The following is a 13,916-nucleotide window of genomic DNA, read 5'->3' as shown; positions in this document are numbered from 1 at the left end:
TCTTGTGCAGCATGTCTTCGCCTGCATGGACTCTGTCTTGACATAGTGTCACCTCATGGGCCTCAATTCATTCCTAAATTTTGGAGAGAGTATTGCACGTGGATTGGTGCAATACACATGGAACAGTATAACCAGGAATTTGAGTCAAAGCTGGTCTCCAAACAGCTCTTCTTGTGTATGAAAACTCTTGTTTCAGTCGAACATGCCCACAGTACGTGACCCGTCTGTTCCACCAGGTTATCAGCAGTCTGCTGCGCCTGTGGATGCCAACCATGCTCTTTCATCTCTGCAGCTTTATTTGGCTCCTCAGTAAGGTGCCAATGAGCAGCCAACTTACTTCCCTCTCTTTCCTCACTATGATGCCAGTCAGTCACATTGGCTTTTGACTCAGGACCTGGATTTCAGGGTTCTGTGTTGTTGGAGGTCTCAGCTGTACATTTGGCACTAACCCATTCCAATCATATGCACCCCACTTTACAGGTGTCATTTGTGAAGCCAGTTAAGTCTTGTCCTTTGTGCCCTCTGGTTTGTTTTCCCCCCTCCGCCCAGATAGTGGGCGATGTACCAGCTTTCACTGTGGAGCTTCGCCTGGCTCCACCGCCAGGGCAAGGGCTGCCAATGTTTTATGGATTGGGAGGGTTATGGCCGTGTGGAGCACTTATGGGTGCCAGCCAGTAAATATCCTCAACCCGACCATGATTTGTGACTTCTTTTTTGTGACCAGCCAGATGTTTCTTTGCCAGGCACATGGGAATTCTGCAGATTTGTGGATTTCTGTGGATTTCCTTACTAAAATGTCATCTCCATGATTTGTAGAAATCTGTTGATGCGTGGAATTTTATGGCGGCCATGATGACCTCTCGCAGCGGCCGCGATGCCCTGAAAAATAATTGAATTCCATCGACCACCATGGTTATATTTCACATGTCCAGTTTGCATTTACTTTCATCTTGTTTCTGTAATTTTGTAAATGTCACACGGCATCCTATAATTCGAAGCAAAGATTGCACAACTAAGCACTCTCTGAAGTTTTTGAAATGCTCTGAAAAGCCGAAGCATCAAGGCTTTAGTTTTGAGAATTGGGAGCAGAAATGCGTGTTACAGGACAACTCGGTCAGACTGTGAATTTTAAAGCATTTTGATGGTTCAGCGACATCAGACATAATAACACAATGTGATAACGGTGAGAGACAGAGCACTGAGTTAGGAAGCATAGCCAGATCCTGATGGAGTGCATTTTTTTTACATTTTCTTGCTTAGTCGCTGCGTGTACTGTTTGTCAGGCAACGGCTTCTGTACTACAGCATCCCCGCGAGGGGGGAGGGGGGGGGTGTGGTGGTCCGGCGTGCTTCAAACACTCGTGAGCTGCAGGGTTCAGTGGCTGTAGCTTAGCATGGCGGGCGAAGAGCTAATTCAGCCAGTACCGTCTTTGCTGAAGGCAAATGTTTGGGCGCATTTTGGATTTTATTATTTGCTGCGTAAGAAAGAGCTTGACATGACTTATGCAGTGTGCAAAATCTGCAAAATGAAAGTCAAGTACTTCGGAAACACTTCAAATCCGCAAGCCCCATGACCTGGAGCTAAAAGAGGGGAGCAGTGGTATCTGCCGACTACTGACCAGCGCTTCGCTAAACTGCCAGCCAACTCCGAACGAGCAAAGCAGATAAGTAAATTTACATCTAGAATCACTTGATTAACCTTGTAAAGCTGCATTTTCTTAAACATAAACATTTTTTAAGTAATATAACTATTTCTCAGGCTCTTTGAATCGAAAATCGATTCTGAATCGAATCGTCACCCCAAGAATCGGAATCGAATTGAATCGTGAGTTGTTGAACGATTCACGTCCCTATTATTAAACCATATAAGAGGAAGTGCAGCTGATGGCTCTCTGCTCTGATTCAGTCAATTAAAAAATAAAATGCATTAAAAGGCATAATTGCGCTCACACAGACATACACACAAAAAAAGCCCCAAATTACTTTAAAAAAAAAAAGCCTTCTTCTGTGATCGTGTTTTGGTCACAGAATTGGACAGTTAGTTATCTGTTTAGATATTGCATGTGTGTCATTCCATCACTGGTTTATTTCGAAGTCCGTAAGAGGTGTCGAGTTGAAGTTTTATGTATGAAGTCTAGTCTTCAGTTTGCCATGTGGCTCCTGGAGGACTCCAGCCTTGATTTCATGTGGATTTTTTCTTCACACCTGTGAAAGACAAAACCTTAGGAGGTATAAGAAGCATGAGAATGTTTGAGCATTAAGAAACAGATGTGGTAGCAGTTGGCCTGCAGAGATTATGTGGTCAAGATGTTGCCTCAGAGTCAGAGGCAGCATGTCAACACCAGCTTCTCTTCTACCTTTTAGGTTTACCATACTCTCGGCTTAAACCAGTCAGAAATAGAAGACTTCTTTTCTGGTCCTGCCTTTCTTGCTTGGAACCGGATGGGAAACATGTTCCGCTTTGGTGGACCTCTGCCACAGTCCTGGCATGTGAACCAGCTCTTACTCCAAGTACTGCAGTTTCCACACTCACCAACACCATTTTAGGTCACTGCACAACACTGATGAATGTAAAATTTTTGTAGTTGCAGCTCCTCATAAGGTGTTTTTAATCAATTTCTCTCATATGTCTCACCACCTTACTTTGCAGTTTAAGATCTTGACACGAATGAGGTCCTTGGGCATGATTCCAGTGCTGCCAGCATTCTCTGGGAATATTCCAAAAGGAATCCTCAGGTGACTGATGGTTGTTTCTGTTTCAGCATTTCATAATTTTAACTTGAACCACAACAGAAGCACTGTTTGCATAAGATTAGGATCCAAATCTGGGTCAGTTGCCTCCTCCTCTTCAATGCCAATGTCTGAAGTTTGAATCTTGATCCATTTTCAGGAATGGAAACTGAGGTCATCTTGGATCCACAGTAGGTACATTCAGTTAGCAGTTAAAAAATAGAATTTGTACAGCAGATGACTGTGGGATAGGACTTGGACTGTCAGTATACTGGGGTTCTATTCCCTGTCTGTGCCCTTGAACAAGACACTTAATCTGCAACATCCCAGTCCATCCAGCTAGACATGGGTAGTGGCCTTGACTGGGGAAATAACCGGTGTCAGACTGGACTGATGTCCAGTCCCATGTGAGTCGTAGACTCACATCTGCTTAACACTATGGAATCTCGGGATAAGGAGTGGCACCAGTAGGCCTCAGGGCCTGCTTAGGATGTCTTACTCTTCCACCATCCACTAACCATTCAGTAGGCAGATGGGCAAACAGGATGTGACATAAGAAATACAAAGTTGCTCTGTGTGCAGGAAACAACAACGGCATAAATAAATCCCATGTAGCACCGATAAGCCAACTGGACATTACGGCGTACAGTCCCTCTGTGCCCCTTTCACACTGGGCTTAGGTAGAGTTGTGTTGTGGTGCGTATGCTGGAATGACACAATGTGTCATTCCAGCATTTTTTTTTTTTTTTTTTTTTAAAAGATCGCTGGAATGGCTGCATCTAACGAATGTTGCATGCACGGGGAAGCTTGGCCCACTGCCAGCAAAGTTCAGCAGCAAAAAGAGTCCAGTAGGATGATTTAAAAAAAACCTAAATGGGTTTTTCACCACACTGTACACAAGGAGGTGATCACTGACAGTGAAGAGGCAAAACGTTCAGCACTTCCTCTTTTCCTCCAGCTGTTTGACAGAAGCGAGTTTAGGAAATCTGTCATTTTCTTGTGCATTGTCAGGCTTTTTGTGTGCGCACTCTGGATTCAGGACCTTGCCCAAGGGCCCTTGGTGATTTTCCAGTCAGGCTGGGATTTGAACTGAGGATCCTCTGGTCTCAAACACAGCGCTTAACCACGATGACCATCACCTCTCCTCCTCTGTTTTTTTTATTTTTATAAATCGCTGAGCAGTAGTGCTTTATGTTTACTTCTGGTTGCTTGGTTCTGCTCTCCGTCTCTCTGTTTGAGGTGTTGTTTCTGTGATTGACGTCCCATGTTTAGCGCTGCTTGCTGGACCCCTGCTTGGTCACGCAGCTGAGTAATCGCCTGCAACTCCATCATCCTGGACAAAGACATAGACAATAACAATGATCTATAATTTGATTTAGTTTTATTCCTGTTTGATTATTGTTTGCTGTTGTAATGGTCTAAGAGTGCCCCTCTGAGTCTGGTCTGCCTGAGGGAGTTTTTTTTTCCTTACCCCTGTGGCTTATATGCTTGGTAAGGTTCAACCTAACTCGTGTGAAGTGACTTAGTATGTTGTGTTGTGGTGTGGTGCTCTAAACTGAACTAAATTGAAGTGTTGGTTGTATTTCAGGTTATTTCCAGAAGCAAAGGTAACCAGATTGGGTCCTTGGTCTAACTTCAACTGCAGTATGTCGTGCTCCTATTTGCTGGACCCCCGTGACCCACTTTTCCTCCAGATTGGCTCCCTCTATCTGTCCCAAGTGGTCAAACAGTTTGGGACAGATCACATCTACAATACTGACAATTTCAATGAGATGACTCCGCCCTCCTCTGACCCTGCCTACCTGTCTGCAGTTAGTCGCTCTGTCTTTGCTTCAATGACTTCAGGTGAGAACATTTGTCTGACACGTCATCTGCTGTTGGCTTTATGGCAAACTTTAAGAAGTTACAGAGTTTGTTGGACTTTGATGAACCCTGCTTGACCTGTTGACCGCTTGTGATCAGTAGATGAATTCTCTCTACTTGCCATAGTTTTCTGCCATGCTAATGAATTGTCTCTTTTTGTTGATACTAATCCAGATCTTTTTTCGCTCCCCAGTTGATCCTCAGGCAATTTGGCTGATGCAAGGCTGGCTGTTTTTTAGTGACCAGACATTCTGGAAGCCAGAGCAGATTCAGGCCTTGCTGCATGGAGTACCTCTAGGAAGAATGATAATACTGGATTTATTTGCAGAAACTGAGCCAATTTACTCTTCCACCAAGTCATTCTATGGACAGCCATTCATCTGGTGCATGCTACAAAATTTTGGAGGCAACAGTGGTTTATTTGGGACAGTGGAGAGGATCAATTCAGGGCCATTTGAAGCCCTGAGTTTCCCGAACTCCACCATGGTTGGAATAGGTATAACCCCTGAGGGTATCGAGCAGAACCCTGTGATGTTTGAGTTGATGAGTGAGCTTGCTTGGCGCAAGGAGCCCGTGAATTTGGCCAAATGGGCATCACTATATTCTGTACGTCGCTATGGCAGCATGCACAAGAACCTGACCACTGCCTGGAAACTTCTGTTCTCAAGTGTGTACAACTGCACTGTACCACATTATAAAAACCACAATCACAGCCCACTGGTGCGACGGCCATCACTTCACATGAACACTGGCATTTGGTATGACCCAGCATATTTGTACAAAGCCTGGAAGCTGATTATTGAGGAGGCGCCATCTCTCATGTCCAAGGAAACGTTTCAATACGATCTTGTAGATGTGACTCGGCAAGCCATAGAGTTGCTTACAATATCTTTTTATCACAGTATTGTGGATGCCTTCCAGAAAAAGAATCTGACAGAACTAATGACTGCAGGTGGCGTGTTGGTCTTTGACCTCTTACCAGAACTCAGTCGTTTACTGAACAGCAATCATAACTTCCTTTTAGGGGTATGGCTGGAACGGGCACGATCCTTAAGTGTGGATGAAAAGGAGGCACAACTATATGACATGAATGCTAGAAACCAGCTTACACTATGGGGTCCTGATGGTGAGATCCTGGACTATGCCAACAAAGAGTGGGGAGGCCTGGTAGAAGACTATTATGCCCAACGTTGGGGCCTGTTTGTCCAAACTCTGGTCAAGTGCTTAAACAGTGGACAGCCATTCAAACAGGATGCCTTTAACCAAGCAGTTTTCCAGATAGAAAAGGGATTTATTTACAATGGGCGAAAGTACCCAACCCAGCCTGAAGGAGACACTTATGAGATTTCCCGGAGAATCTTCCTGAAGTACTATCCACAGGCCCTGAACAGATTCTCATGAGCAGAGATGTTTTGGTGGCAGAACTTAAGTCACAGCAACAAGAATGTCCTCCTCCAATTCTGCTTTTTCAGGTCTTTACCAAAACCATTTTTATCTTTGCCAATGAAGTTGGAGGTGGTTATGGTTTCACCCCCATTTGTTTGTCTGTTTGATTGTGAACAGAATGGAGCCCACAATTTTTCATATTGTTAAGAAATTTTTCATGAATATTCATATCCTGATAGGCAAGAACTGATTAAATTTTCAAGGTCATAGGTCAAAGTCAGGAAGAATCTTGGAAAATTGGAAAAATCCTGATCTTTAACATTGAGCGAATTTTCAAAAATTCATAACTGTCAAAAAAGCATTATGTGGGACAGTATCCTTCTGATCCAGATTACAGATTTTGTGGCCATTTAAATTTACCTTTGAAAACCCCCTTTAATGTACATTTTACATTATATCTTAATCAGTCGTACCCCAGTTACTCTCATTTTTCTGTTATGGATTTACCTACACCACCAAATTGGCTGGAGGTATCAATTTTCTGCCTGTAAGATAACCAGTGTTCAATGATAGTAAACTTCAGGGGAAACCCACCATCACTCATCCTCTCTCCATCCTCAACTACACTGTCTACTGTTTGAAAGTAAAGTGCAGACTGGCACTCACTATCACCTCCCTTACCAAAAAATAGTACTGATAAGTATATAAAAAGTAAACTGGACGTATACTTGAAACATACTTGCATGTACTACTTTTTGGTAAGGGCTGACGATTTGATCAGAATCTGATCTGGATTGTGGATGTTTGAATTTAATATTGAAAAGCCCATTAAATGACTTACATTTTGCATTATATCTCAATAAAAACTGCCTCAATCACGCTCATTTGTGACAATGAGATGCAAACTGGCACGCTCAGTGAACAGACTAAGTTTGATCCACTTCTGATCCATAGTGTGGATTTAGCAGCTATCTGATTCTTTATAACACTTAACATATTTTACCTTATGAAAAGCCACTTCTAACAGGACTTTGACCTTGAAATTTTTTTCCAAGGTAAAAATTTGTGGAATTGGAAACCAGTGTTGGCGGAGGTTTGTGCTCTACGAGCGCGGTGCTCCAGTATATAAATGCTAGCTAACTCCCAGTACAGTTTCAGTACATCTTTAGCCACCTTAAAAAAAAATTATCATTTGCTTTAAGGCAACTGTTGCAAAGAATGCACAGTTCTCACTCACTGCCTCCCTGGCTCAAGAACGGTTTTGCTGCCATTGCCGTAGCTTCCACAAAAGTCTATTTCTTGTGCATGCCAAGATTCTCTGATAAAATCACAGCATCACACAATCTGCAAAGAAATCTTATTTATCCCATCAAAATAACGAAGAGAGCAGCCCCATGATCAATCAAAAACACACAATTATAAAACGTTACTATTGCAAATCGGCCACCTCGGACAAAATCATGAAATGCATGGTCAAAATACGTTTTGTTTATAAAAAAAACTTTAGTTTTTACTAGGGCTGGGCAACGTTAACGCGCTAACGTTGCTTTAATTATTGAGGTCATTATCGCCGACAATTTTGTTCCTCCCCTTAACGCTGCAGTTTTTTTTTTAAGCCTTTTATGACTGTTGCTCGTTGCCTTTTATTTTGAAAGCGTCAGTCGGGGGCGAGCTTATGCTGCTGCTTCCTGCTGATAGCTGAGTTCACACAGAAAACGACACGAGGATCCAGAAAAGTACAGGCTATGCAATGCACAACAAAACAAAATGCAGGAAGACGCCGAACTTCTGAATGGACATTTTCGGTACAAAGTTCTACAGGATCAGGCCCGGATCCAGACTGGTTTGGATCGGTCAATTTTTTTTTACGCATCGTTCGTCATCGGTTAAAAAAAATAAATAAATAAAAATCTTGAATAATCTCGAATAGCCGAACGTGTCCCCGCGGTGAACACAGCTTTTCGGTGGTTTTCATGTCAACCTATAGTCCGTAAATTATACGGATTTTTCCGAGTTTCAGAGTCATACGGACGTACAAATAAAGTCGGATATTCAGAGTTTGGTCTGTAATAAACTATTTCTGCAGCGCGGTTCCACTTTGAAATCATGAACCATTGAAGCAATGCTTCGATCCAGTAGCTCGTTGGTTCTTTGATTCACTGCTCTTCAGAAGCGGCAAGCCGCTTCTTAAACCCCTCGCAAAGCCATTAAAATATCGTCAGTCACTTTTGTGTGGATTAAAGTCACTAACTGGGACTCTTGTCTTGTTGCTGTCAAGAAACGAGAATCGTCCTCCGTTCCGTTCACGCAGCTCGAAACGCTGCGCGGCTGAGAGTCCGGTCGGAATTAGTAACTTCAAAATGAATCGCCGCTTTAAATAAAATGACACCTCTTTACAAACGCAATACAGACAAGAAACTACAATCGACTAAAACGTTTTTTTTTCCTCCCAAAATGAAACGTGCTGTATTTTCTTTTCAAATTACATTCTGAAGTGAAGCACAGCAGCTGTAAGCTCAGCTCAGATATATGGAAACACATTCATGCCAATGTCTGAAAGGAAATGCTTTTGACAAAAACTACAGATTGTTTATTCCTATTTATGTCCAGAGATCAAGAATTCACCATGTAGAGTTTATTATGTACAAAGTTTAAGGATCCAGTGACCAAATTCATATTTATTTACTTTAAGACTCAATAAAATGTTCAATTTCAATTCAATTTAATCTGCTTCTAAAGTGCCAAATCACAACAAAATCTAAATATACTAAAACAAATACATCACGATTGTACACATATCAAATTGTGGTATGTGTACAATTGTGACGCATTTGTTTTAGTACATTTAGTCATGGACATGAATATTATTTTGATATGAAACAGGATAACAAATGACCTGCCAGTGGTTTTATATTTGATTTCATTAGTGTGTTTCAGTTGAAATTTACATTTTCAAATTTATGCAATGTTCATTTACATTTTCAAATAAAACTGCTTTTAAGCGGCTTTTGAATTCATTTTTGGGTTTCACATATACCATGCGATTAATCATGATTAATAACAGAAAGTCATTGAGTTAATGCGATTAAGATTTTTTATGTTTGCCCACCCCTAGTTTTTACAGATTATTATATACCAGTAAATTATACACAAAATTTTGTGAACTGGATAATAGATTCGTAAATATTTTTAGTTTACTAAACAAGCCAGGAGTGTCGATTTTGCAAATCAGAGATAACAAGCTTTCCCACCAATCTAATACTCAGAAATGGGATAGGAACCCTTAAATTGAAAAAATGAATTCACCAAACTATGCCCCTTGATCACAAATTATTGCTACTACATCAGCTTTAGAGCAAGTCCTAGACTATTTACTATAGAAAAGCAACAGCTTTGGCAGCCATATTGAATTTTATGATAGACTGCATGATCTGATTTGCAAAATACTGGCGGAAATGGATTCCTTGACCATAAAAACCTATGGCTAGACACCAGAGGTGGCCATAGTCCTTCTAGTATAGGAGATATGACACTCTTGAAGTTTAGGGGATCGGGCCCGGTGGCCATCTTGGATTTGCACAATGGAAATGCCTGGTTATGATTTTTAAGCCACTAATTATTTCCTTCGTCATAAATCATGCAAAAAAACAAAAGACAAACAACCCCCCCCCCCAGATCTTTACACAAGTTCCTACCACTTAGGACCAACTTTATGTATCTTGGTGGCCATCTTGGATTCTGGACAAATTTCAAGATGGCACAAAATCATATTTTGATTAGTATGATCTGAAGTACCGGAATCCGTTGAGAAAACCATGACAGGAAAAAAAAAAAGGCAGTTTTTACCTGGCTCAGCCCTATCTACTACCCCTCAGCCTCGCTCCAAAAAGGAAATTGAGACACCCCTGTCTCTCGTGCCCATGCAAAACGGAGGGGAAAGGGTAAGGGCCAAGGGGTAGAATTGAGATTCAGCTGAAGTGGGTACTGGTCTCGGCTGGGAAAGTAACCTGTGCGGGACTGGCACCCCAGGGGGAGTCTCATCTACCTGGCACTATGGAATCCGGAGATAAACACCGGCAACAGTGGGCCTCAGGGCCTACACAGGACTAACTTCATCATCATCATCAACATGGGAATAGACACATAGGTTACATGCAGCTGTTGGATGTAATGTGAATGATTTTAAGCCGCTCCCTCGTCTTCTGCAGCGTTCATCCTGCATTTCGCTGTCACTGTCAAAACGGCGTCGCTTGAAAAGTTGTCTATGGTACCTGAGGTTACCTTCAGGGGTGCTAAGCACCACTATATAAAGCCGCAGCGCAGATATAGGTGGAATGGACAGAAGAAACCTGTTGGTTGTTAAGACCTATAATAAAATTCAGTGTTCAAGTGCAAGGGGTTGGAGGGCTCTCTGCATCAGCTGTGTGCTTGGCAAGCAAAGAACATTTGAGACGCAACACACTTCTGTGGTAACTCAGTTAACATGGAGTAAATGCAAAATCAGGCAAGGTTTGACATTCAAAACATCCTGTATCCATTTCTACAGATGTCTCCATCAAAGTTTCTTTGCCCCTGATCCCGATCAGAGTCATTTCATGTCCTCTGCCCATACACAACCCCCATTTGATTATTCTATTTTCCTAAATATTACACTTGCACAGAACAGAATACAAGTGCACCTCAAAAAATTAGAATACCGTCAATAAGTGTTGTCAGGTATTTCAGTGAAAATTTTACACTTTCTAATTTCTATAGAAAACTAAAATGTTTATTTTAATTATTATGACCTCCTGCTCAAGAAAAAAAAAAGAATATGCATATCTCAAAATAATAGAATATTTTAAGTCACTATGTGTATATACCATAAATATCTCAAATCTGGTTCAGTCCACACAATCACAGTCATAGGGAAGACTGCCGAATTGACACTGTCCAGAAGACACTCTCAGTCATGGTCCACATGGAGGTTAAGTCATAGAAGTTCATTGCTAAAAGTGCTGGCTGTTAACTTTCCATGACTGTTTTGATCCAGAACGCTAACTGGAGGAGAAGTGTGGTCAGAAAAGATGCACAAGCAGCAGGGACGACCGCAGCCTTGAGAAGACTGCCAACCAAGCAAGCTGATTCCAGAACTTAGAAGAGCTTCAGAAGAAGTGGACGGAGGCTGAAGTCGGTGCATGAAAAGCCGTTGCGCACAGACGTGTCCAGGAAATGGACTACTTGTATTCCACTCATGAAGCAGAGACAATGTCAGCAGCATCTTATCTGGGCTAAACACAAAGAATCATCTGTAGCTCTACGGACGCTTTCTTTCTGACACCATGTTATGCTTGAAAATGTATATTAAGTGTCACCAAGTGACTCATGAGCGAGTTGGAGCTGACCAAAAAGGCAAGCTACCAAAGGTCAGGCGTGAACGATCCCATGGCAATGAATTTTTGCACACTTGTGTGCATATGCACGAACATGAGAGGTGTGATGCCACATCGCACTCACACAGCAGCGGCAACAATCACACGTTGGGCATATGTACATAAATCAATGAAAATATGTTAGGACAAACTAATGAGAGAGCACAGAACATAAGAACAATGAATGTATAGTTTAAATGTAAGACAATCATGTTACTGGTAATGATTCTGTTCTCACTAAAACACACAAGAAAAAAGCAATGTTTAATATTTAATTCCTGTTATGAAGAGCAGACAATACAAGAAATATCCTCCTCCTGTTCCTGTAAGTACATGAACCATGGCCATAAACAATGAGGTAATTTACTGACATGAATGAAGCCATGTGCTCATATCATGAGCACATGAGCTGGCTCCGCATGTTCAGTGCACACTGATGCGCTAGTGACCGCGTTGCAAAGGTGATATCTGTATTTATTTAGGCAAAGGCTATTCGCCCAACTGTTGGGCAGATAAGTCATACGTCGAGTAGCTGACTTAGAACTGGTGCAAACCAAGGGAATCCGACTTAAAACAAAGCATCGCATTGCAGGTGAACATTACACACACAACCGTTGGGCAGATACACTAGTGTTCAGAATAGTAGTAGTGCTATGTGACTAAAAAGATTAATCCATGTTTTAAGTATATTTCTTATTGTTACATGGGAAGCAAGGTACCAGGCGATTCTTACAAATCCAACAAGACCAAGCATTCATGATATGCACACTCTTAAGGCTATGAAATTGGGCTATTAGTTAAAAAAAGTAGAAAAGGGGGTGTTCACAATAATAGTAGCATCTGCTGTTGACGCTACAAACTCAAAACTATTATGTTCCAACTGCCTTTTTTTTTTTAGCAATCCTGTGAATCACTAAACTAGTATTTAGTTGTATAACAGTTTTTCATGATTTCTTCACATCTGTGAGGCATTAATTTTGTTGGTTTGGAACCAAGATTTTGCTCGTTTACTAGTGTGCTTGGGATCATTGTCTTGTTGAAACACCCATTTCAAGGGCATGTCCTCTTCAGCATAAGGCAACATGACCTCAAGTATTGTGACATATCCAAACTGATCCAGGATACCTGGTATGCGATATATAGGCCCAACACCATAGTAGGAGAAACATGCCCATATCATGATGCTTGCACCACCATGCTTCACTGTCTTCACTGTGAACTGTGGCATGAATTCAGAGTTTGGGGGTCATCTCACAAACTGTCTGCAGCCCTTGGACTCAAAAAGAACAATTTTACTCCCATCAGTAAACAAAATATTCCTCAATTTCTCTTTAGGCCAGTTGATGTGTTCTTTGGCAAATTGTAACCTCTTCTGCACGTCTTTTATTTAACAGAGGGACTTTGCGGGGGATTCTCGCAAATAAATTGGCTTCACACAGGCGTCTTCTGTCACAGCACTTACAGGTAACTCCAGACTGTCTTTGATCATCCTGGAGCTGATCAATGGGTGAGCCTTTGCCATTCTGGTTATTCTTCTATCCATTTTGATGGTTGTTTTCTGTTTTCTTCCACGCATCTCTTTTTTGTTTTTGTCCATTTTAAAGCATTGGAGATTATTGTAGATGAACAGCCTATAATTTTTTGCACCTGCGTATAAGTTTTCCCCTCTCCAATCAACTTTTTAATCAAACTACACTGTTCTTCTGAACAATGTCTTGAACGTCCCATTTTCCTCAGACTTTCAAAGATAAAAGCATGTTCAACAGGTGCTGGCTTCATCAATCAATCAATCAGTTTTTTTATATAGCGCCAAATCACAACAAACAGTTGCCCCAAGGCGCTTTATATTGTAAGGCAAGGCCATACAATAATTATGTAAAACCCCAACGATCAAAACGACCCCCTGTGAGCAAGCACTTGGCTACAGTGGGAAGGAAAAACTCCCTTTTAACAGGAAGAAACCTCCAGCAGAACCAGGCTCAGGGAGGGGCAGTCTTCTGCTGGGACTGGTTGGGGCTTAAATAGGGGACACCTGATTCACACCAGTTTGTTCCACAAAATTGACAAACTCACTGACTGAATGCCACACTATTCTTGTGAACACCCCCTTTTCTAATTTTTACTAATAGCCCAATTTCATAGCCTTAAGAGTGTGCATATCATGAATGCTTGGTCTTGTTGGATTTGTGAGAATCTAGTGGTACCTTGTTTCCCATGTAACAATAAGAAATATACTCAAAACCTGGATTAATCTTTTTAGTCACATAGCACTACTATTATTCTGAACACTATTGTAAATATGTCTTACCTTATTCGCTCAACTGTGATCGTGTTTGTGCATCTAAACTACATTTTTACACCACTTTTTAAGGCTCTATTGCGGCGTATGTTTGACACATTTAACGGCGCCATCTTTAATTACTGCGAAAGCATCACAATGGATGAAAGCAGACAAACTTCAGAAGTATTTTGAACGGAAGTCTGTTAACAACGAAACAGTTTTTGAACAAAATGCTGCTTGTTGACT

General features: G+C 41.5%; 1 protein-coding gene across 1 annotated transcript in view; it reads left to right on the top strand.

Moving 5' to 3' along the window:
* LOC117522252 (alpha-N-acetylglucosaminidase-like) overlaps positions 1-6,011 on the top strand; it is a 52,807-nt gene extending 46,796 nt beyond the window's left edge. The window contains exons 3-6 of the mRNA XM_034183644.1: positions 2,364-2,510; positions 2,650-2,735; positions 4,318-4,574; positions 4,786-6,011. Coding sequence (XP_034039535.1) covers positions 2,364-2,510; positions 2,650-2,735; positions 4,318-4,574; positions 4,786-5,993 — 1,698 coding nt within the window. The 3' untranslated portion in view covers positions 5,994-6,011. The remainder of the gene's footprint in view (positions 1-2,363; positions 2,511-2,649; positions 2,736-4,317; positions 4,575-4,785) is intronic.
* The last annotated feature ends 7,905 nt before the right edge of the window (positions 6,012-13,916 follow it).

Source organism: Thalassophryne amazonica, chromosome 12 (genome assembly GCF_902500255.1).
Source record: "Thalassophryne amazonica chromosome 12, fThaAma1.1, whole genome shotgun sequence".
NCBI classification, from domain to species: domain Eukaryota; kingdom Metazoa; phylum Chordata; class Actinopteri; order Batrachoidiformes; family Batrachoididae; genus Thalassophryne; species Thalassophryne amazonica.
Note: the sequence above shows the minus strand (reverse complement) of the source record. Positions and strands in the feature narration are given on the sequence as shown.